At 57.4% G+C, this 22,750-nt stretch overlaps 4 protein-coding genes across 4 annotated transcripts; 2 read left to right on the top strand and 2 right to left on the bottom strand.

Moving 5' to 3' along the window:
- Positions 1–179: 179 nt before the first annotated feature.
- Positions 180–4,240, top strand: ANKRD54 (ankyrin repeat domain 54; the record flags this gene model as incomplete). The annotated part of the gene is made up of 8 exons (XM_040544885.1): positions 180–384; positions 495–542; positions 1,733–1,831; positions 2,207–2,278; positions 2,658–2,705; positions 2,812–2,936; positions 3,200–3,307; positions 3,960–4,240. Coding segments are annotated over 8 exons (780 nt in total), but the record flags the coding sequence as incomplete, so codon positions are not given.
- An 8,066-nt stretch (positions 4,241–12,306) lies between these two features.
- On the bottom strand, positions 12,307–15,442 carry GALR3 (galanin receptor 3). Its single transcript, XM_040544886.1, has 3 exons — positions 15,219–15,442; positions 13,830–14,201; positions 12,307–13,206 (listed from the first exon to the last, which is right to left on the bottom strand). Exons 2-3 carry the CDS (start codon positions 14,177–14,179, stop codon positions 12,321–12,323), a joined length of 1,236 nt encoding a protein of 411 aa, XP_040400820.1. The 5' UTR covers positions 14,180–14,201; positions 15,219–15,442; the 3' UTR covers positions 12,307–12,320.
- Positions 15,443–16,061: 619 nt separating this feature from the next.
- On the top strand, positions 16,062–17,407 carry LOC121063914 (noggin-like). Its single transcript, XM_040544853.1, has one exon. The coding sequence runs from the start codon at positions 16,591–16,593 to the stop codon at positions 17,374–17,376; it is 786 nt and encodes a 261-aa protein (XP_040400787.1). The 5' UTR covers positions 16,062–16,590; the 3' UTR covers positions 17,377–17,407.
- Positions 17,408–18,749: 1,342 nt separating this feature from the next.
- Positions 18,750–22,567, bottom strand: GCAT (glycine C-acetyltransferase). Its single transcript, XM_040544809.1, has 9 exons — positions 22,351–22,567; positions 22,109–22,239; positions 21,470–21,571; positions 21,023–21,169; positions 20,597–20,751; positions 20,344–20,426; positions 19,812–19,983; positions 19,422–19,543; positions 18,750–19,090 (listed from the first exon to the last, which is right to left on the bottom strand). Exons 1-9 carry the CDS (start codon positions 22,550–22,552, stop codon positions 18,939–18,941), a joined length of 1,266 nt encoding a protein of 421 aa, XP_040400743.1. The 5' UTR covers positions 22,553–22,567; the 3' UTR covers positions 18,750–18,938.
- Positions 22,568–22,750: the final 183 nt, after the last annotated feature.

Raw genomic sequence — 22,750 nt, forward strand, 5'->3', positions numbered from 1 at the left:
CTTCTCTCTGATTGGATACACCGCCTGCCCATCATCGCCACCCAGCTCCCGCCTCCGCGGCCGCGCCGGGGGCGTGCTGCGCCTCCGATTGGCCGAGCCGAGCCGTTGCCGTGGCGACGGGCTAGTCCCGCCCCCCCCGGCGGCCCGGCCCGCTCCGTGAGGGGATGGAGGAGGGCGGCGGCGGCGGCGGCGCGGGGCCGGCAGCGGGGCCAGGCCCGGGACTGGGCCCGGCGGTGGCGGCGGCGGCGGGGGGCGGCGGCGCGCTGGGCTGCCTGCACGTCCTGTGGCAGCGGGACGAGCCCGCCGGCAAGATCCCGGCCCGCCGCCTGCGCAGGGCCGCCCGCCTCCACCGCCGCCTGGGGCCTACGGGCAAGGAGAGCCACGGTGAGGGGGGAGGGGAGGGGAGGGGGGGCCTGCAGCGGGCCCGGGGGGAGCTTCCCGGCCTCCCCCACCCCCCCCGGGCCTGCACGGTAACGGCCGGCTTCTCTCCACAGCGCTGAAGAGGCTGCGCGAAGCCGCCAACGGGAACGATTTGGATACAGGTGAGGCGCCGGGCTGCATAAGGCAGCGTGGCACTGATTGATCGGCCCCATTGTCATCGCCTGGCCTGCTCTGTGCTGTTCCCTCGGCCGAACTGTGCACCAGGCCCTGCTGCGAAGGGAGCTGGAAGCTGAGCTGGCGTGTGGGAGCTCCTGAAATGTCAGACAGGGGGTTGTCGGGCACCCTTCAACCCCAAAATACACCTGGCATCACGAACTGATGGGTACAGCCACCCGTGAGCTCTGGCAGGGCAGGAAGGACGCGGCTTGGCTTCAGTCACCGAGTCAAAATGAAGACCAAAAGAGTCAGGCTTTATGAAAATCCTGTTTCTTTCACTTTAGTTCTGGACCTGTGCTTGATACGCGGTTTCCCCTGTTTATAATCCTGAGGTGTTCCGTGTACCCCACAGCTTGAGGAAGAGTTGGCAGCTCTGTTGGAGAAGCAGCTGGGTGGAAGAGCAAGGGGAACAACTGCAAGTAGATGATGATAAGGCTACTGGGGCTCTTCATTAGCTCACTTCCATACATCATCTCTTAACAGTATATTCATACTGCCACTTGTAGGGCAAAAACTAGGGCTGCCAGTCAGTAGCCGCCACTCTTAGGGCAAAAACTAGGAGCTGCAGGTGAACCCAGGAAGTGGCCTATTCAAAACAGATACGAAGAGGTAGTTTTTCCTCACTGGGCGGAGTTACACTGTGAAACTTGTCACCGTGCGTCCACACTGATGTGCAAAGTCCATGCAGATGCAAAAAACGACTGCAGAAATCCGTGAAGACAGCCCGTGGAGGGCTGTTGACCACACGTTGCTATTTCTGGCTTGGGAAGTGCCTGAGATACAGATGACTCAAGGCTGTGAGAGCTAGCCTCGCATCCTTGGCATCATTTTGTACTCCATTTGCTGCTGATTGTTCTTGGAGCCTGAATATTTGGCTAGACAGATCTTGAGCATTAGCCATTACAGCCGTTGGGTTGTCTTTTAAGACAGTGCGTGCGAGCTGGCAAAGGCTGTAGCAGGGGAGGAGGGCGTGTTGCTGGTTCTGCTGAGCCTGGATGCCTGCTGGAGCTGGCTCATGCCCAGCTGACGGCGTGCACAGTCCACATGTAGCTGCAGAAGAGCGGGTGGCATCACCCCTTTCTGGTCAGGTGCCCCCTCAACTCACCTGCGTCCTTCTCCTCCTTGGCGCTGTCAGTGCAGCAACTCCTGGAGGATGGAGCCGACCCCTGCGCTGCAGACGACAAAGGCCGGACAGCCCTGCACTTCGCCTCCTGCAACGGCAACGACCACATCGGTGAGTGGGGAGGGGTCGCTTTTGGGGGATGTTCTTTCTTCTGGTGCAGCGCGTAATGGAAGTTGCCGGTTCTGTGTGTTTTGTGGCAAAGTTGCCAGCTGAACTCCGGCTGTGGGACTTGCAATCCCCGTGCTGGGGTGGGAGCAGCGGCGGCTCCCAGCTGTAGGGCTGTGCTGGTGCAGAAGGAAGGATGTCCTTGGCCCCAGTCCTTCCTCTCCGGGAGTGAGGGAGCTGGAGAGCTGAGAGAAGCACCCCTAATGCAGGTGCAGACCTGTGGCACGCCGTGTGCTGCCAAACGAGGCTTCTTTCAGCAGCGAGGTTTGTTCAGTGGGGCAGAGGGAAGGGACTGACGTGGCTCTGTTTCGTTGTTCCCAGTGCAACTGCTTCTGGACCACGGCGCTGACCCAAACCAGAGGGACGGGCTGGGGAACACTCCCTTGCACCTGGGTAAGTGCCACGCAGCTCAGCTCCGCGTGCGGGGAGGTGAGGTGAGCACTGCGTCGCTCTCCTTCCTTTGCATCTTCTGTCCTGCGCATCACAGTATGCATCCCCAGCTTTAAGAACTTCGGAGGGATTCTTTGCGTTCAGTACCTTCATCCCTCGGGAGGGTTTAGGGTCAGATTTAGAGAAATCCCATTTCCCTGCCTCTGCCGGCCCCAAGGAGCATGAGATCTGTTCCAGAGAGAGTACCCAGGCTTGAGCGTGAGATTACACGTAACGGTGGGGCTCTTCCTCTTTCTCACGGCAGAGAGCCTTGGGAAAGCGGCAGGAATTTCGTTGTTTGCTAGTACCTCTGAGTTGTGTGTCCTGTGTTTTCCCTCCCCAGCTGCCTGCACGAACCATGTTCCTGTCATCACCACGCTGCTGCGCGGAGGTAACGTTTCCTCTCTAACAATCGCAGCCTGCCCCTGCCCTGTTGACGTTCCCCAGGAACACTGGGTCTTTAAGACAGACCTCGCTTTCTGTCCTTGCTCCTGCAGGGGCCAGAGTCGACGCCTTGGATCGAGCTGGCAGAACCCCCCTGCACCTCGCTAAATCGAAGCTCAACATCCTGCAGGAAGGGCTCTCCCACAGCCTGGAGGCCGTCCGCCTCGAAGTGAAACAGGTAAAAGAAACGGTCCCACGTCCTGGTGAGGTGCTGCAGCCGCTGGCAGCCTCCCGCGTGCTACAGGTCACGTATTTAGCAGCTGTTTTAAATACCTGTCTCTAGTCTTTTAGCTGCTCTGGGGAGAGTTTGACTTCTTCCTTCTGTTTTCGGAGACCTTCCTTTTTCCAACCACTGCTCTGAATTTTAACTGCTCTTCCTGCTAAGACATCCCAGCCTGATGTGGCTGTCTGACGGCCGCCCCTTCTGCCTGGTGGTTTCAGATTATCCAGATGTTGCGGGAATACCTGGACCGCCTGGGGAGGCACGAGCAGAAGGAACAGCTGGACGACCTCTGCTCGAAGTTACAGATGACCAGCACAAAGGAGCAGGTAGGCAGCGTCGGGCTACTGTGACTCACCTGCTTGTGTTGTGGCTTCTGCGTTCAAGAGGGTTACTACGTGAGCGAGGGAGCTTTAAGGACAGGCTTGTGGACGTGTTCTTGCTCACGCTGGGTGACGTGGCCAAGTTACGTGGCGACTTGTGGTACTCCTTTGGCTGGACTTCAAAATGCAGAAAGCATCAGGGTGTCCAGCAGCTCAGCAGAGAAGCTGGAAACCAGGTGTGCTGGGTGCACAGGCGTTTTAAGGCCAGCACAAACGCACAGGGTTTTGGTGCCTTTGTTTTACCCGTTTGGTTGGCTTTATTTTGTTTTCTTTTCTTTTTCTGGTAGAAAAGATTGGCCCTCGAAAACAGGCTTAGAGGCCATGGCCGTGATACTCACTGTTGAGTTCTGAGTAGTGCACCAACGCGCTTCTATTTTAAGGGCTGGTTAGATGAGGTGGAGGTCAAGCATCAGAAAAGCTCCTTTGCCTTAGTTTAGGACTTGTTTGAGCGTGAGGACAGAAGTCCTCCTGCATGATTGTGGAACCAGTCGCTCAGCACGGGCGTTCCTGCGGATCTGTAGTCCCTGCTGCATGGGGTTTTTCTCTGGGGTGGCGGGCAGCTGCATTCCCGTGCCTGATGTCCATGTGTATTCTTCAGGTGGATGAGGTTACAGACCTCCTCGCCAGCTTCACGTCACTCAGCCTGCAGATGCAGAAGATGGAGAAGAGGTAACGGGCTTCCGACCCACGTCTCTGACCCAGAAGGAGAAGCCTTAGAGAAGAAGGCGCGCTTCGCAGACTGATGAATGAACGTTGCCGCCCCTGGCCGTGCCTGCCAGATCCGCGCTCTGGCTGGTGCTCAGACTGTCCCCGTGGCTGCCTCATGGGGAGGCAGCGGGGTTTGGACAGCAGAGTTCTGCGGCTGAGACTTTTGGGGAAGGAAAAAAAAAAAAAAAAAAGAGAGTTGTTCTTTTTGTCAGATGGGCTGGCACTGAATAAGATACCCCTCTCGGAGGTATTCTGCCTTGTCCTAAGCACTTAGCTCAACGCAGGTCGGTGCTGGTGGCACGGGCAGTCGCCAGCCAGCTCAGCTCACTGCTGGCCACCTCACTCAGCTGCTGGCCACCGTCACAGACCTGCCTGGAACAGGCATCTTTTGCCACCACCGCAGTACCAAACAGCGTGGGGGGTGGGAAGTGGGCGCCTCGGACGACAGAAGGCTTTGTGCTGTGAGAATTACATGCACTTTATTCTGCATGGTAGCAGCTGAGCAAACATACTGCCTTCAGAAACGCGCACCCAAGCTTAATCCTAACTGTCCCCAGAGCCTGCAGTCAGAGGGCAGAGAATCTGGCCGGTTACGATTGGGATACAAAGCTTTTAATCAAACTAGCAGGTTCCTCTGGGCACGGTGTATAAATCACTGCTGAAAGTTAATGCTTAAATACTAGGGTGAATCACCTGTGAAAGTTACCCAGGTAGACAGTTAGCAGGTCAGGGTTGCCCCGATGCAAAGATAAGGTTTAGGGGATGACTTAATATTAGCGCGGTTTTAGGCAGCCATCTGCATCTTGTAAAAAATCAAACCAAAACCAAAACCAAAACAACAAAAACCCAGCGTAACTGACTTCTCTGTTTCCTGCTACTGGCAGTCTCGGGCAGGAGGTCCAGCAGCAAGAGGAGCTGCTGTGTATTCAGCCATGTTGTCGGGCTGGGGTGAAGGTGGATTTAACCCCAACCCAGAGCTGACACCCAGGCTTGCTTGTCGTAGAGACACGCTGCTCCCGGGTCTTAAGTTCATTTTGAGGAATAAGTTGAGACTTCTGCCCAGGGTGATGCCGCTATGAAGGATGCAGGGAATTGCCCTTGCTGCTCTGCCCCGCTGTGGTTAGTAATGAAGACATGGGTTGATTTGGTTTGAAGCAGAGATGTGTGAAATCTCGTAGGTAGGGCATGGACAGCAGCAGGGTGACGAGAACATGCCCAATAGTTCCCACCTGTGCAGCACACCTAAATGAGGAGGTGTGCTGGTAGCAATACCCACCCCACAGCTTGGGGATTGCTGGTTTGGAGTGTCAGTTCTTAGGATTCAGCTTAACCGGATAACGGCCGCAGTCTGGAGCATTCCTCAGAGACATCTTCTCTAACACCTGGCCTCCTGTCCAGGAAAAGGACCTCAAAGCTGAGATACCAGAATACGCATTGCTTTTAGATGGGGTCATCCGCTGGTGCTGGAAGCCACGGTTAAGACACAGCGTTGTGGTAGGGCTGGAGCTGTCACTGTGAATAACGTTACTTTGTTAGGATATGCTGGAAGGGAAGGATGCGGAGGGGGTGGGAGGCAATCTGACCTTTTTGTATTTTGAACTTCAATAAAATCCTGTGAGCGTTTTTTGGACTCCTCAGCCAGTTCTCTCTTTTCGGAGCGGCTCATTCCTCTTTACCTATGCTCCCGGCCCCAGGCACAGCACCAGGCTCTGTAACTGCTACTCTCGAACCTAGTATTGAAATCAGAAGTGACAACACGAAATTGTTTGAATTCAAACAGCAGTCTGTTTGCAGACCAAGGTACACGGCTGCTGGCTCGCTTTCCGATCTTGACTCCCACAGTCAAGGAATCCAAACTTTAAATCTAGTTAGTCGCTGTGAAACTGTACAAACAGAGGGAAGAAAATCCCAGGGGGATTGCTTCAAGGTGGAAGGTGGCATGCTGTGCAACGAGAAAAAGCAGTCTGCGCTCCTGCATCGGTATGGAGCTGGTGGGGAGGAGGCAGCAGAACTCAAGTCTTGCTCTGTGCCAAGTGAAATGTCTGTGCTGTGAAGAGGGCGAAGGGATTAAGTAGGTGCTAGGGAGGACATTGGGCAGGGCAGAGACTTCACAAAGAGGTCCCTGTGAGAGGAGCGGGTGACCTGTGTGTCCGGCCTGTCCCGGTCGTGCTTCCTCCCACCCCAGCCTAGGCTCGGTGACCACGTTCACCCGGCCGCCACCGCTTCTGTGCTCAACAGCCTTGTTGCTGAGGAGACCATTAAGGTGCCCGCAGAGCAGGCGGATGAGGTGCTCTTATCGCTGCAGTTACCTTGGCTGCTGATGGTGTCTGCAAACTAGATGCGGCTTGGAAGCTTTCCACCCGACGGGGAATTCACTTAGCGGAGATCCAGCGCTAAGCTTTTAGCCCGAGCACTCAGGACCTCGTTGTCCACAGCTCTTCAGGCCTTTGTTTTGCCTGGTGCTGGAGTTTTCCGTAACTGCTCCTGACTGTATGCTTGGAGTGGAAAGGTGAGGGTGCTGCAGCCAGCCTGGAGTGTTTTTGCCTTGCCTTTCACAGCACTGCTGCCTCCGTGGGAGGCGAAGCAGCACTGGCAGGCCCCTGGAGGCTGGCACAATGAGCTGAGGCAACTAAGAGCAGCCTCGTCGCTGGCTTCGCTGCTGCTTCAGCGGTAACAGATAAAGAAAATGGGATCTGATTTTCAGTGGGGAGAAAAATATAGAGGAATCACCACACTCAATTTGTTGGGTCAGCTGGCCATGTTCCGCAGCTCTGTCTCAGAAGGGAGTTAGGTGCTGTGGAGGGAAAGAAGAGGTTCTGGGGGGAGAAAGCGAGCGTGGCTTCACACTGTGCTGGGAGCTGCTCCCGGGCTCCATCTGTTTTTCCTTCTGCTCCTGGCACAGAGTTTTCAGCCTCACTCAGCCGCTTTTCCCCCTGCCCTTGCACCCTGGCCATGGATTTGCCTGCGCAGCCCATAGGTGTGAGGCTGGTGGCAGCTTCCCACATTCCCCGGAGGTGTCTGCTACTGTAATGATGAAAACAACAGCACAGGGCTTCACTCTGCTGTTTATTTTGCCATTAAACTCGGTCCAACCTCCATTTTTCCCTTGCATTACACTGACAAGCACCACATTTCAGGCCTTTCTCGAGTGGCGGTGCCCATCCTCCTCCTCAGGGCCGTGGCGCCAGGCTGCCAGCAGGCTCTGGCAGACAGGACTTGACCCAAAGCCCTGCTTCCCCCTCACCACTGCCTGGCCTCCAAACGTACTCCAATTCCCCTCCTCATTCAGAGCACGGCTCCGCAGCGACGTGCTGAATCCCCAGCCACTGACCCCAACACTGACACAAATAAAACCAGCCAGGCTGAGGATCTGGCTCATTCAAGCAAGTGACAACTTGAAACCTGCTTGCGTGTCACTGAGGACCCACGGCAGAAGCAACAGCCCTGTACGAAGCCTCCCAACAAAGCTGCGTGGATGTTTCAAAGCAAAAGGCCTTGCTCTGAAGCAGCCACTCACCCACGCTAGTGAACGCGAAGCGTGTGCTGCGGTAATGCATGAGCATCAAGAAGCTGTTACCTTTCACTCTTCAGCAGTTGAAATAATTAAACTCCAGGGTATCGAGCCAACATCTGAACACCATTACTTCCTCCGCTTTTACCTTTCCAGCGGACTCCAAATCCATCATGGTAATTATCCTCTGTGCTGCTAAGGAGGCCCCGTGAAGCATCTCCAGCAAACCTTCCACCCTTTCATCTGCTTCCTCCGCTCATTCAGCGAGCAAGCTGGATTTCATCTCCTCCGTCATGGAAAGGTACTGGCAGAAAGATGCCTTCCTCGTGCACTGCACCCAGCCAGCATGGGAGAGCGGCCCCGAGCAGCTCAGGGCCCAGGGGATGGCTAGGTGGAAGAGCCAGCAGTTTTGATTAGGAAGCTGATGAAGGAGATGCAGCAAATAGCACTCATCTGTTGTTTTCTTTCTTTCTTTTTTTTTTTTTTTTTTTCCTGAAAGCTTTGAGTGGGGAAGATATCATGGGGTTTGCAGAAGAGCTGAAATAATCAGCTGGCAGCCTGCTAAGCCCGGTCAGGGATTAGGAACCAGAAGACAGGCGGCTAAACCCAAAAGCAAATAAGCAGAGTTTCCTATAGCTAACGGGCTCACTGGGGAAAGGCCCAGGTACCAGAAGCAGCACAAAACCTATAGGACATGCTGCCCATGACTGTCACCTCACCCCAAAGCTGTCCCTTGCCTGCTTTTATGGCAGAGGCAGCTGCCCAGCCTGCCCTCACTGCCCCACTGAGCTGTGCTCAGCCACTGCCCAGGTGTGGCCAGCCCTGAGAGGGTTAAAGCCAAGCTCATCAGCCTGAGTGATGACAAGTAGGGAAGAAAATATAAGCAAGTAATCATTAATTAAGGTGAAAAGCTGGAAGCAGAGACCTCCGAATGCTAATCAGTCTGACGGAGAGGCTGCGTGCAGAACAGCAATCAAGCTCCTTCAGCTTTAATTACAGCCAGCTCGGTATCAAGGATAAGTCACATTTTCTTCTCCCCTAGCTTTGAGCTGTTGGACCGGTTGGAGTGTGCGTGCTGTTACTGGGCAGACTGGAATTCCCTCCTGGCTATGGGAGCTCCCCAAGCCAGACACAGTGTCTGCCCTTCCCGCTCACGTGCTCCCCAAAACAGGGGCTCAGCCCCAGAGAGCTAAGGAACATGAGCCTGGGCTTGCAGAGGCTTGCTGGGCTAAATGAACCTTCTCACGCAGGTTTTCCCCCTGTCTTCTTTGTCCCGTGTTATTTAGGCTTCACCCCGATGCAGCACTCAGCCCTGACCTGGTCTGCTTCCTTTGCAAGCAGGGACCACGAGGAGCAGGATCGGAGCATCACTGTTCCTGACCACTGTTCCCTTCTCCCTCTCTTGTATGCTTTGGGCTGTGAAGTGGGCCCTCGCATCTGGAAACGATGCAGATTTTTGTACCTGGAGGCTGGTGTGACATGCCAGCTGGCTGCCAGCCATGGTGTCACGCACAAAGGATGGTGGCAGCGAGCTGCAGGACTAGCAAACCCCTGGGGAGGTGGCCAAAGAACACCGGAGATATTTCCAGAGGAGCAGCAGCCACCACAGAGAAAGGGAGACAGAGGAATCGGGAACAGGGATGGGAGGCGAGGGAGGCTCGAGGTGCAGAAAGCAACATCAAACACTTAAGTGGGAAAAGAAGAATAATCCCCAGCACAGCAACAGAGTTGACCTCAGCGCGGGGAAGGGGGTGTCCTTGCAGCTGAGCTCTAACAAGCTGCACAACAGCGTCAGCGAGGGTTAGAAATGCCACGTCGCCTGGGAATTTGATGAGTGGGCAGGACAAAGCAATAAGGGAAGATTTACGCAAGCAGAAGCAGGGGATACAAAGAGAAGAGGGATAAAGGGCGGCGGGGGGGTTGTAGCTCTGCTGCGAGGTCTGCAGCATCTTGCACGCACCAGAGCCCTTCAGACCCCCAGCTCCCATTGCTGCCAGGTGTCCTCATCCCCACTCTATAGTGCCCATAGCACTGAAAGTGTCAGAGGACAAGGACGGGGCCAAAATCTCCTCACCTGTGACCGCAGCCTCCAGCTGCATCTCCAAGGTCCCGCCACACACAGGAGCAAGGAAGGACACCAGGATTTCCACAGCCCGTGCAGGGCTCGGGGCACCACTGACGGGGCTGTGCTGCCTCCAACGATTTTACATTTGGCACAGGCTCACACTGGCATTTGGCAGTGGGCTGGCAGTAAATGGCTCCTCTCTCCCAGCTGGGGCTCCCTCGCTGTTTGAATTAGCCGTAAAGTGAGCAGCGCGGTCCCCGCTGATTTCCAGCCTGCAGTCTGCCGCACCACCTGGCCTCTGCGTCTCCTCCCGGAAAATCAGCCTTAGGGGCTTTGCTGGGAGGGTTAGCTCCATGCATGTGCTGGCTGCGGGCAGCAGGGCAGCGAGAAGTGAACTGTCAGGAAAGAATTGCCATCCACCCTATTCAGGGCAAACACGTTCACTCTGAAACCTACTGATGCCATGACAGTCAGCTCCAGCACGAAACTCTGGAGTGTCCCACAATGTCACTGCCCTCACTAGACACTTTCTGCCAAGCTTTCTCTTTTTCACCTGCTCTTAGGGCATTATCAGTGGAGATCTGCTTCATGCTATAGGTTACACGCTCAGGAGCCACACAGCACTAAGCAAATTCCATCTGCAATTAAGGAAAACGAGGGCTGTTGCAAGCATGCAATATTTACTGTAAATATTGAGCTGGAACAGTGGCAGGTTTAACGCTTTGCAGATAAGGCATCTGAGGTCTGGCTGTGGGATTTTGGAGGGGGTTGTTGAGCTCTGCAGCACTCGAGCTCAGCTTTGTGGGTTTGAATGAGAGAATTCTCTTTCACTGCCCAGAGAAAACCATCTCAGTGGGGATAAAGCATGGGCCTGATGATCCTTGCCTCTCCTGGAGGAAAGCAAAGCCCCTGGGATGTGATCAGAAAGTGTGATGCTAACAGAGATTTCTCTTTCGTCTCTCACCATGGACTTCCTTTCATGGCCTTTCCCAGAGCTTGTCTATGCTGGTAAATGAAGGAGGACGTGGACCACTTGCACTCACAAGCCAAGTACATCAGAGAGCCATGTCCCCATGGCAAAGCTGTCTCATCCCCACAGAAGATGGCTGCCACCATCTGCTGCACATGACCACGCGTGCTGGGGCAGCAGAGATCCCTTGCTTGTCCCCTCCCTGTTCCACTCTCGTCACAACTGTGGTTATCCACCTATGACAAAAGTGGAGCCGTGCGAAGGCCCCACGCAGCCGCATGGTGCTCACCCCACCTCTGGAGCTGCATAACACTGTGAGGACTCCTGCAAAAACGTGGCTGCTCTGCCAGCATGCTGCTTCTCGCCTCCCTCATGCCTGCTTATCCCCCTTCTGCCCTCTGCTCCTTGCCCTTCCTTCACCCTTCTCACCACTGCTTTCAGCCCCTGTGAAGCTTCCATCACCAGTCTCCATCAGCCCATGCTGCAGAGCCCTGCGCCGGGCAGAGACTGTGTCCAGCACATGTCAAACGCAGCAGGCAAAGGAAATAACCAGGGTTTACTTGGGTCAAGGGAGAGAAATTCCAGCACCCTCTGGTGAACGTGGTTTCTCGTCCCCCATAACCCCAAAGCACTTTACATCTGTCCCACGGTCAGGCCGCAGGGATGCTCGGCCATCCCGTGGGGTGTCATTCAACTGCTACCACAAACAAAGTCTCCTCTGTGGTTGTTCAGGGCAGGGTGGCCAACAGGAAACAAAGCATGGCTAAGTTTTGCTCCCAGGAGGACATGGGTCCCACAGCAATCCCACAGTGATGACTGTTGTGGAAGACGTCCCAGCCCACCGACTGGTGTAGGCCTCGCATTCTCCTGGAAGCCCCCTTCATTAGGTTGGAAGGGGCACTGAGGAGAAAAGATTGAACTAAGTGCACATGGGTGCCACCACAATTGTCATTACGTGGAAAAAGGTGTCTTGCCAAGTCAGTAAACCACGCACATGGAGCTAATTCTACCGAATAACATCACCGCTCAGAGAGCAACAGGTCCTTCAGCCCCGGAAGGAAGGGATGAAACTCCTCATGATGAACAAATATCAAAGAGAAGGCAGCAATCCTTCAGGAATTTGCAAAAGGCAGACAGAAAGTAAGCAGAGGGATGAACCAGGTAGAACAACATGGTGGGAGGAGGAGTTGTGGGGTTTGTTTAGGAAGAACCGAGGGACAGACCTCTAGGAGACATCCTACAGCAAGTACTTCTGGTGGAGCAGGGTCAAGGGAAGAGGCCTGTCCTTTCTGCCTTGAACTTCAGAGAAGCCCCAAGAAGGGCACGCAGATATGTCAGCATACAAGTCTTTCCACTCTGCTGCAGAGGTTGTATAATCAAGCTGTTGACACAGATGGCTGGCTTTTTTTACATGAGACAGCGTTTTGAAGGCCTTCTCTGTTCTGGATGCAAGGGCTAGAGAAGGGGAAGTGGACCAGGACCTGGCCCATGGGAAACGGCATCACATTAATGTGTCCCTCTCTTCTGCATTTGTATGGTGGATTGTGCCATTCCTAGACAAGTGGTCCAGTAAGTGGAGGTGAGTTTGAACAACTGGTTGACCATTGCCACAGGGGCTTTCAGCTTGGCTGTGCCCCTCATTATTCTGCCTGCTTGGGAATGAAGTGTTTACTCACTGGCTGGAAAACATGTTCCTTTCCTTTGCTCATTTGTAGTGAACAGTCAGACACTCCTGAGATCTTCTCGGAGGGGTCATGGCTAGGAGATTGCCAGTTGTTACCAAGCTTTCCTCCTCCAGCAGTTCCTTCTGAGCAGAGACCACGGCATCTTGCAGCTGGTGAGTCCATGCTCTGGCATGCTTGGCACCTTCAGTGTCCCTCCTCCTGGTGTTCTCCCGTGGGACCTGGGTCACCTCCGTGTTGCCTCCATAGAAGCCTCTGGTGCTGTTGGTGAAACCTTTTCCCACGTTGACCACGTGGACTTTATTTCCAACTCTCTTCTTCTTCTTCCTGTTCTTGTTCTGGAAGAAGAGGCAGGTGAAGACCTGCTTGAAACGCTTTCGGAAGTGTTTGGAGATGAGGGCATAGACGATGGGGTTGAGGCAGGAATTGGCGTACGAAAGGCAGTGGGAAGCCAGGCGGCAGGCATACGTGGCTCTGTTGAAGGGAAAGTGCCCAAACCAGAAGCACAGGATGACCAGATGGTGGGGAAGCCAACAGAGGCAGAACAGGATGGCGACAGCCACAATCATCTTGGTGACCTTACGCTTGGCCTTACGGGACTCTGAGATCCTTTCAATGGGGTCTACAGAGGTCCACAGGAACTTGATGGTCCTGGCATATGCCAGGCTCACCACAGTCACGGGTAAGAGGTATCCAAAGACAAACGTGAGGATGTCCAGAATCTTTCGGCGCTGGTCCTCCCAGATGGGGACGCAGATGGGCACCCCGTGGTAATGGACAATCTGGTAGTAACTGAGGTAAGGCCCTGCAAAGAGCAGGGACAGCGACCAGATCACTATGATGGCCACTCCTGCGTTTCGGGTGGTGCGGAGATCCCGGGACTTCAGCGGATAGCGGATGGCCAGGTACCTGGTGGGGAGGGGAAGGAGAGACCAAGCAGAATGTGGGTGAGATATCTCGTTGCCCTCCTGCCCTGTGGAGTTGCCATCTGTGAAGCCTTTCCCATGTAGCCCCCCATTTCTCCTCTTCCCCACCTTTCATGAGGGAGGGTTATGGTGAACTCACATAGCTAATGGGATCATCCCAACATGGAGCTGGGAATCTCCATCACCCCGTGCTAGCTCAGGAGGGGCAGGCAACGTGCCTCTTGAACCAGGGAAGAGGGCAGGAGAAGGACATAGAGGGCTCCCTGTTTCTCCTCTGGTGCGTTGTTTCCTCAGGTTTTAGCACTCTTGGTTTTGTATGGTGGACACCAAGCCTCAGTGCATGCTTGCACTCCTCCTGCTCAGGTGAGAAAGAGAAAGGGCTGGGTAATATGGCTGAGAGCTTGGCTGGGTGCTGGGAGAAGGCACGGGGAGATGTGGAGTAACAGTTAGAAGCTGGATCTGCTGGCCCTGCCTCTAGGGAGACCCTATTTGCTCTTTACAGGACATTCAACAAGGTAGGGACTGGTCTTTCTCTTACCCCTTAGCTTGAGAGTGGCAAACACGTTGTCCCTGATCTGAGGGACCGAGATGGGAGGGGACACTTGCCTGTCAATGGAGACCGCAGCCAGGGTGAAGCTGCTGGCGTACATGGTGAGGTAGATCAGAAAATGCACGGCCTTGCAGGCAAAGGCCCCGAAGAGCCACCCATCCAGGGTGTAAATGGTGGCCTGGAAGGGGACACAGCAGACAATGAAGCACAGGTCGGCCATGGCCAGGTTGAGGATGAAGAGGTTGGTGGTGTTATACTTCACTTGGCCATTCCGTAGCAGCACGGCCAGCACCAGCCCATTCCCCATGGTGCCCAGAAGAAAGATGAGGGAGAAGATGATGGGCACGATGATCCCTGCAGCTCGCAGCTCCGGGCTGTCAGAGGAGGCATTCCAGCCCCCTGGCATCTCCCCATCCAACAGCAGGGCCCTGTGAGCAGAGAGAGAGACAGCCTGGATTCATGTCCCAGTCACAGTGTCCTTTCTCCCACCAGCTCACCTACATTTCTCCTACAATCCCAAAGCTGCTTTGAAACCTTTCGGGATTTCTTGCTTTGGCAAGTCTTCATCCCAGCTGACGTTCAACCAGGCTTGGCCAGGGCCGTGGGGACATGGAGAAGGAACACCACCCAGCAGCAGCACCCTGCACTGTGCTGTATCGCCTTTAATGTGCTTTCAAATCAGAGTTCAACAGGTCTCTGAAAAGCGCAGGTGGGACGCATTTGATCTGTGGGTTTGGGGTATTGCTGACCTGATAGAAGGGCAGGAAAGGAAAATTTGGTTGCTGGGTACTATCTTGTCCTTGCCTGCTGGCAGGACTCACTTGTGCTCTCTCATCTCTGCTCTTTGCGCAGCTCTGGGCTGCCAAGCATCCCTCCCCTGTGATGTGGGAGAAGATGGGGGGGAGAAACAACCCGATAGTCATCACAAAGGAGTGATTTATCCCAAAGCTCGAGGAGCAGCGAGGTGCTGACATTTGCTGCCAAACTTCCTTCAGCACTGACTAACACCGTGCTCAGGCAGGGAGCGCAAACACCCTATCTCCTAATGAGCCTTCGCCTTATTGTTCTATCATTAGAACAAATTGTCCTTCGCTGAGCAGCAACCAAGAAGGAAAGACACCGTTATCTAGCAACTGTTGACATGCAATTAACTCTTTTTGGGTCGTGCGAGCTCTTTCACCCCGTGCTCCCCCATCTCTCTTCTCATGCCACTTCTTCGCATCACACTCTGTACTGTGCTGGAAACTCATCCCTGGCTCTGAGCTCCCCTCTGTCCTACTGCTGACGGCCCAGCTCCTCCATCCTGGCCCCATGGGACCTTCTTGCACAAGCAGAAGACCGCGGTGTCCCTCTGGGCCCACACCTCGCACGTAGGCTGCGGGGAACTGTGGGCACACACTCATCCCTGCTCAGGGAGCCCCGAGGCTTGTGAAGCTGGCACTCACCTTTGCGAGAAGGGGCCTTCAGCTTCTCTGCTTGCTCAGGGGAAACCTCCAGAAGAGCCAGGGCAGCAGTGGCGAGGAGGAGGCAGCCCCTCGTCCACGTGGGACAAGGAGAGTTTGAGCAGCGCCGTCACCCCTGCCCAGTGCTCCAGCACTCCCTGCCAGCCGCCAGCTCTGCTCTCGTCTCCTCCTCACTCCCGCACTCGTCTCTCTCCTCCTGGAGCTCCTCGCACGCTCGCTCTCTCTCTGTCTCCCCCTTTTCCCTCCCTCTGCTCTTGCTGCTGATCCATTGATCTCTCTCTGTTTTATTTTTTTCCCCTCTCCCTCTCGTTGGGTTTGGAGTTAACTCCTCTCTGCCCAGCTTTCCTGTGGGTTCAGCAGCTTCCCCGCTCCCACAAGGAGGGGACAGTGGAGAACAAGGGTGCTGCTCCTTGCTGGGAGAGGCAGGATAGGGTCCTGCAGCCCCGTCACCTCTGTGTGTTTGGGAGGTGCTTCCCAACACCTCCAGGGAACGTGGCTGTCCCACCATGCCTGACCCTTACCTTGTCCTCAGTGTATGGGGCTAAAACCTCTGGAGCACGAGCAATTAGTTGCTATTTCTAGCTGTTATTAATTGCTAGCAGCATGGCAAAAAGTGCTTGTTGTGCAGACCAGATCAAATCGCACCCAGCATCAGACCTGGAGACGGAAGGCAAAGCAGGCTTTTGTTTTCTGTCCAGCGCAGGTCTGACCTCTCACCAGCATTCCCCTCCCTGGGGAGAGAGGACAAGCAATCCAGGGATGGCCCCACCAGACATCCAGCTCCGTTATCACCACACAGGACAGCATGTGCTCCGGCTGATGTGACAAAAAGCAACTGTGACCCACACAGCCATCCTCCACTGAATCCAGCCCCAGGGTGCGACACATGCCCTTCAGACCTCCAGGACCACCAGGGCCGAGCATGGCTTGGGGGTCCTTTCTGAGCAAGACCCAAAATCCAGCAGCTGCTGCCCCCCCCCCCCCTTTGCTGGGAAGGTCCCGGATGCCTCTTCAAGCACAGGAGTGGGCAGGATGTGGAGGAGGAGGAGGTGCTGGACCCTACCCATCTGTGGCAGCCTCCTCTCCCTGGGGCAGCACGGGTGCAGGCGGCTGGGGGGAAAAGAGGCAGAGGTGAGGGTCCCGCTGCCCCTGCCCACATTCACCCCACCCGCTGCACCTCAGCCCAGTGGGAGGCCCCCGCTGCCCCCCCGATGTCTGGAGGGAGCAGGGTGTCCCCGGGTAGGCGGGCGGGCGGCCGGGTATCAGCATCCGCAACCAGGGAAAAGGGGAAGGCCGTGCTCGGGACGTGGCGATAACCCGGGGGACGCGGCCACAGCCCGCAGCACCGCTCGCCATGCAGGACCCCTGCCGCTGCCTCCTCCTCCTCCTCCTCTTCCTCCTCCTCCTCTGCCTGCTGCCGCTGCCGCCGCCGGGTGCCTCAGGCCTTGCATCACCGCTGCTGGATGACCCTCGAGACCTGCCACCGCCACCCGGCACCGCTGACCCTGCTGCCCGCCTGCTGCGCGGCCGCCCCTCGGCCCCGGTGCGGCCCTACAGCCTCTCGCTCTCCCCCGAGGACTACCGCTACGCGCCCAAGCCCCGACATCTACGGCCCGGGCGGCTTCGCCGGCTGCTGGGCTCGGCCTTCGACTCCTTCTGGATGTCGGCCGAGGAGCCGGCGGGTCGCAACAGCACCGCCGCCACCGAGGACCTGGAGGCCCTGAGCCGGGAGCTGGCGGAGGGCGCCGGGCGGTACCGCCGCAAGCTGTGGCGCGAGGCCGAGGGGCTGGAGCTGCCCACCCTGCTGCCCCCCGTGCCCGGGCTGCCCCCCGAGCTGCCCACCACCGTGGCACGGCGCCTGCGGCAGTGGCTGGTGGAGTGGGCCGCTTGCCGCCTCACCTCTGCCTGGGTGGACCTGGGGCCCGTCTTCTGGCCCCGCTGGGTGCGCCATACCGCCTGCCAGCCCGACGCCTCCGGCTGCTCCTGGCCCCCCGGCATGGCCTGCCGTCCTGCCCAGCTCACCCACCTCAAGCTGCTGGCCTGGCACTGCTGGGCCCCGCGGCCCCCCGGCCCCCCGCACTGCGCCTGGCGCCAGATCCCCTACCCCGTGGTGGTCGCCTGCAAGTGCTCCTGCCGCTGAGGGGCTGGGGAACAGAAGAAAATAAAATGCCAGAAGCCAAGCGGGCCACCCCTGTGTGTTTATCTGGGGCAAAGGATGCGGGGTGGATTACTCCCTGGCATCCCCGTGCGCAGGGGACTGAGGGTGGTGGGAGTGGGGCTGAGGTGTGGGGAAGATGTGGGGGGATGTGGGTTGAACTTCAAGGTGGACACTGCAGCATGGAGAAGGGCTGGAAGAGAGGCAGGTTTGGGAATGAGGTGTGACAGCATGGTGAGGGTTGTTCATGAGGGTGGGTGGAAGTGGGGGAGGCAAGAACCCAGGGCTGGAAGTGTCCTTGTTTGTATGGGAACTGGATGGGATGGGGCGCTCTGGTAGCTTACCACACAACGGGAGAGATAGGTGAACCCACACCTACCCCACATTACCTGCAGGGTGGTGGCTCGAGATGGGGACGGACCAGCATCTGGTCCCAACTGGGGTGGGCCCACCTGGGATGGGTCGGGCTGGGAGCTACAGCCTGGGAAGGCAGCACCTCCTGCCTTTGCATCCTAACGAGCAAAAAGTCCTCTGCTTTCTGGGCTAAAAGCCATAAACAGCCGCAGATCAGACCTCCGTCAGGAAGCCTTGAAGAAAATAAAGAGCTGGAGGATTCGCCTGGGAACGAAACGTTCTTGCACCTCCTGTGGTCGGCAGCGACTGCGTTATTCAATCGCGGCGCTCTGTGGCCTGACCCGCCCGCCTCCCCGGCGCTGCAGCTCCCAGCGCCACGCAGACCGCAGCCTGCTGCATAGCTCGGCCTTGAAGCAGCTGGGAGAGGCAGCGGGGACGGAGGGGAGAGGTTGGGGTGTCCAGAGGAGACGAGGAGGATGGGGAGTGTACATGTGCGTGCAAGGACACGGGAGGGAGGCTGCATGACACACGGTTGGAGCAGAGGCAATTTGAACAAAGCCATCCTGCGATGCCCAGGACCCGGTGTGTGCCTGCTCGAGTGCTAAATCACCACCTCGGCAGGGCTCAGAGGAACAAATGCAGAGATGCCAGCCTGCTGTGTGTTCTCTGCCGTGTGAAAATTGCACTTGATGGAGGGAAATTACAGGTTTCTGTCACCTGCTCAGATGCATGCCCTCTAACCCATCTCCTGGGCTTGTGCCACATGGGGCGAGATGCAGCTCTCGGGGCTGGGGTGGGAGCCTGGGAGCCCTGCGGTGAGGGTAAAGTTGTAGGGCTGATCTCAGGCACCAAGCAAGCCGGGGAGCAAGGAGCAGCAGTGCTGGGTCCAGCCTCTGCCCTCTTTCCCAAATTGGCTGCTGGTGGCACGGGTTGCCAAGGGCCGATGCACAGCCTAAGAAACCACAGCTCCCAGATGAGAAAGCAAGAGCCGGACATCTACCCACTGCACTGCAGGAAACCTTTAATGACACAGGGGCTGCTGCCAGTGCACCGCAACAGCCAGAGCCTTCCATCGGCCATATGCCTCGAGGTCCCGCATCCAGCAGCACGGTGCTCGAGCCTTACCCCCATGGCACAGGCACTTGTGCTGGTCACGGCCAGGAAAGGCACCGAGGGACGCATCTGGTGGCCCCTCAAGGCAGCGCTCCGTGTTTCCGTCCCACCTCGGTGAAGGCCTCCACACAGCGGTCGATGTCTTCATCGCTGTGCAGAGCCGAAATCTGGACCCGGATGCGGGCTTTCCCCTTGGGGACCACGGGGTAGCTGAAGCCAATGACATAAATACCTGGGGAGAAAGAGCATGGAGAGCTGGAGCTGGCCAGGAGGGAAGCCTGAGGTGGCAGCGGGTGACAGAAAGGCTCCTGGCTCCCCCTCTTCAATCTCAGCAAACATTTCCAAGCTGAATTTCAAGGGGTATCTGCTTCTGAGCTCTGATGGACTAATGAAAAATCCCCTCTCCTCTGGGAAGGACCAAGAGGATATTTGCAGCTGGAGGGTACAGAACTAGCAGATTTCATGCAGCAATCTCTCTGGAGGAGAGATGGTGGTGGTGGCACCATCAGACGTTGATTCCGTCGAGGCATGCGCTTGCAGCCAGAGCTCCCTGCCCTGCTCACCTCTGCTCAGCATGTCCTCAGCCATCACTGCAGCCAGACGGGCGTCCCCGAGCATGACGGGACAGATGGGATGGTCTTTCCCTGAGATGGTGAAGCCAGCTGCCGTCATCTTGCTTCTGAAGCTGGTGAGGAGAACGAGAGGAGGAGTAAAAATTTGTCATCCCTGTCCTGGGGGACCACTGCTGTGTTTTTCCTGGGAGCTCTGGCCACTGAGGGCCAGGTGTGATTCTGGTTCACATCTCCTTCCCCCGAGGGCCTCCAGCTGTGACTGCAAAGTGCCTCACGGCTGTCAGAAGAGGGTGAACACACACACAACTCGCTCCCAACGAGCCCCTTCCTGTGCTCCCACCCCACCCGGGGCCAGAGAGGAGCAGAGACATGGCCCCTCACCGCTGGGTCTTGGCGGCCATGGACTGGGCGATGGCGTTGCTCTCCATGAGCAGGTCCAGGGCCTTGGAGGCGCAGCCCACCACGGCGGGGGGCAGGCTGTTGGAGAAGAGGTATGGGCGGGAGCGCTGGCGGAGCAGATCGATGAGGGGTTTGGGGCCCGTCGTGTACCCACCTGCGGAGGCAGGGAAGAAGAATGGGCGAGGCACCCCCAGGGTGAGCTGTTCAGAGCGGGGTGCCTCGATAAAGCCAACCTGATACCTGCAGCAGGTATTTCAGTGCAAACCAGGCCTAAAAAACACAGCTGATGCCTTTTACCAAGAGTTTCCACCTTGACCCCAAGGGCAATTCCATCGGGAAGTCGAGAACAGGGCAGGACCTCCCTTGGTCCTGTGGCAGGGTCCCAAACTGAGCCTCGTGCCACCAGCAGGACAAGGAGAGCATGTGTTTCGTTGCTTTGTTGTTGGACAGATGAAGGCAACGTCAAAGCAATGCTATGGAGCACTTTAGGGCATGGGCAAGGAAATGCCTTCACCTGCAGCTCCTCCAAGAGCTTTTCCCAGGGTGGAGTTGATGATGGTGACCTTGTCCATCACTCCCAGGAGCTCATCAGTACCCCTGCAGAAAAAGGAATGTCACGTTAGGACCTGTGCCAGCGCGTACCAGGGAAACTGCTCCACACCTGGCACCTCGAGGGAAACAAAGCACCACCAGGCCGGTGGCCAGGCAATGACACAAAACCCCCAAGACTCAAGGGGGCCTTCCACGAGGCTGAAACGACCCCTTACCGGCCGTTGGGCCCGAGGAACCCTGTGGCATGGCATTCGTCGATGAAGACCAGGGCGTCGTACTTCTGGGCCAGCTGGCAGATCTCCCGCAGGGGCGCGATGTCACCGTCCATGGAGAAGGCACCATCGGTGGCCACCAGCCGCAGGCGGTGTTTCTGTGGGAGGGAAGAGTGGCACGCTGCGAGGACGTCACCCTGAGGAACGGGGCTGGAGAAGGGACCCAGCCCTCGTCCCATCTGCTGTAGGGAATGGGTACATCTAACCGAGACGGGGGGTTGTGTTGCAGCCAGCTGCATCCCCACATGGCTTATCCATGCCAAACGGCAAAAAAAAAGGATGCCAATGGCACGGGAAAAGGCCAAATCCTTCAGGGCTGGTTACTGCCCAGACACGTGGGAGCCTTGGGGTGGGAGCGCAGCCCCGTACCTGCGCGTCCTGCAGCTTGGCCTCCAGGTCCTGCATGTCCATGTGCTTGTAGCGGTACTTGTTCGCCTTGCACAGGCGGATGCCGTCGATGATGGAGGCATGGTTCAGCTCATCGGACAGCACCGCGTCCTCTGGGGTGAGCAGAGCCTGTCCGTGTCAAACAGACAGGATGAGCCTCTCCTGCAGGGCGCCACCTCACCCGAATAGGGCAGCCCGTCCCGGTGCGGAGGACAAAGCTGCGTTTGACTGCAGCTGCCACGTCTCTCCTGGCGCTGCTAAATTTTCCACTTTCCTGCCCAGCTCCCTTATCCCCTGGTTTTCTGAGGGCTGAGTAAACAGCTCCACACAGCCAAGGGCACCAGGCCTGGGCTCTCCACCAGGGAACCTCTGCAGGATGCGGCAGGCTCTTTGCTGTCCTTCCCCTCTTCTTTGCCAAGCACTACAAACCTCAAAGATGCCGGCGTTTGCGTCGAAGCAGCTGGCGTAGAGGATGGCATCCTCCCTCTGGTGGAAGCGCGCGATCTTCTCCTCCAGGTCCTTGTGTATGCTCTGAGAAGAAAGAAAAAGCAAGCATCACCGCTTGGGCAGCACAAGTTCCTGCTTGCCTGCTGCTGATGGGTGCATTCTGTGAAAGGGAGAGAACAGACGTGTTTTATCCAGGAAAGGTTTATGTGGGGGAGAAGTTAATGGGCCCTAAAACCACAGTGATCGGCTTGGACGCCAAAAACCCAGCAGGGAGACTCCAGCCTCCCAGCCACGAGGCAGGAGCCGCGGGTTTTCTGTGTTTAACCTGCTGGGGCTCTGAGAGGGATACAGGGGGGTATAAATTGGGGTAGGTTTGGCTGAGATGGTTGAAGTCTAGGATTTTTAAGCGGGCCTGGCTGCAACCCTGAGTGCTGGGAGGGGTGGGAAACGGCATTTGCTTTCTGAACGGATTTTTGATTCTTTTTTGAACGGGATTTTGATTCTTCTCCTCTCCAGGGAGGGCATGGTTTAAGCCGGCTCATTTCCAGGATGAGAAACGGATGAGAGAGGGGGAACTTTTCCTGTACCCTGCTGCCGAAGAAGCAGCCCGGTGCCCGGTACCTGCGTGCCGCAGATGAAGCGCACGGAGCTGAGGCCGGCGCCGAACTCCTCGAGGGCTCGCACGGCGGCGCGGATCACCTGCGGGTGGCTGGACAGCCCCAGGTAGTTGTTGGCGCAGAAGTTGAGGATCCCTGCGGGGCACACGTTACAGCCACCAGCGCCGCCACCGCGACGGGCACCGGGGACCCCCGGGGGACACCCCCCCCCCCCGGGGACCCTCCCCGCCGCCGCCCCGCGCTCACCGGCGCCGCCGCCGCCAGCCAGGCGGAGGTGGGGGCCCTGCGGGGAGGCGATGACCCTCTCGCTCTTCCAGGTGCCGGCGCCGCGGATCCCCTCCAGCTCCCCCTCCAGCCGCCGCCGGAGCTGCGCCGCCGCCGCTCCCGAAGCCGCCCGGGAGCCCCCGGCCCCGGCCCCGGCCGCCCGCGCCGCCGCCCGGAGCCACATCCCCGAGCCCGACCCGCTGGGGGCGGTGCCTGCAGGGCCAATGGGAGGGAAGGGAGGGGAGGGGAGGGGAGGGAGCTCACGGTTTGGTGCCCCGGGTGGGTCGGCACCCCAGGGTTTGGGGAGCCCAAGGGTCTGCCGCGCTGCCCGCCCCATTTTGGGGTGTGTCGGGGTGGGGATGGCCCCGCAGTGGGGCTGGTG

This window comes from Cygnus olor, chromosome 1, assembly GCF_009769625.2.
Source record: "Cygnus olor isolate bCygOlo1 chromosome 1, bCygOlo1.pri.v2, whole genome shotgun sequence".
NCBI lineage: Eukaryota > Metazoa > Chordata > Aves > Anseriformes > Anatidae > Cygnus > Cygnus olor.

Excerpts from the sequence above, each read along its gene's own strand:
- GALR3 (XM_040544886.1), bottom strand. The coding sequence starts at position 14,179 with ATGCCAGGGGGCTGGAATGCCTCCTCTGACAGCCCGGAGCTGCGAGCT. Across the intron at positions 13,207-13,829 it reads GCTGCGGTCTCCATTGACAG|GTACCTGGCCATCCGCTATC; the intron begins GCAAGTGTCCCC and ends CCTCCCCACCAG.
- LOC121063914 (XM_040544853.1), top strand. The coding sequence starts at position 16,591 with ATGCAGGACCCCTGCCGCTGCCTCCTCCTCCTCCTCCTCTTCCTCCTC.
- GCAT (XM_040544809.1), bottom strand. The coding sequence starts at position 22,552 with ATGTGGCTCCGGGCGGCGGCGCGGGCGGCCGGGGCCGGGGCCGGGGGC. Across the intron at positions 21,572-22,108 it reads GCTTCATCTGCGGCACGCAG|AGCATACACAAGGACCTGGA; the intron begins GTACCGGGCACC and ends CTTTCTTCTCAG. Across the intron at positions 19,984-20,343 it reads AGCTCTTGGAGGAGCTGCAG|GTGGGTACACGACGGGCCCC; the intron begins GTGAAGGCATTT and ends CTGCCTCCGCAG.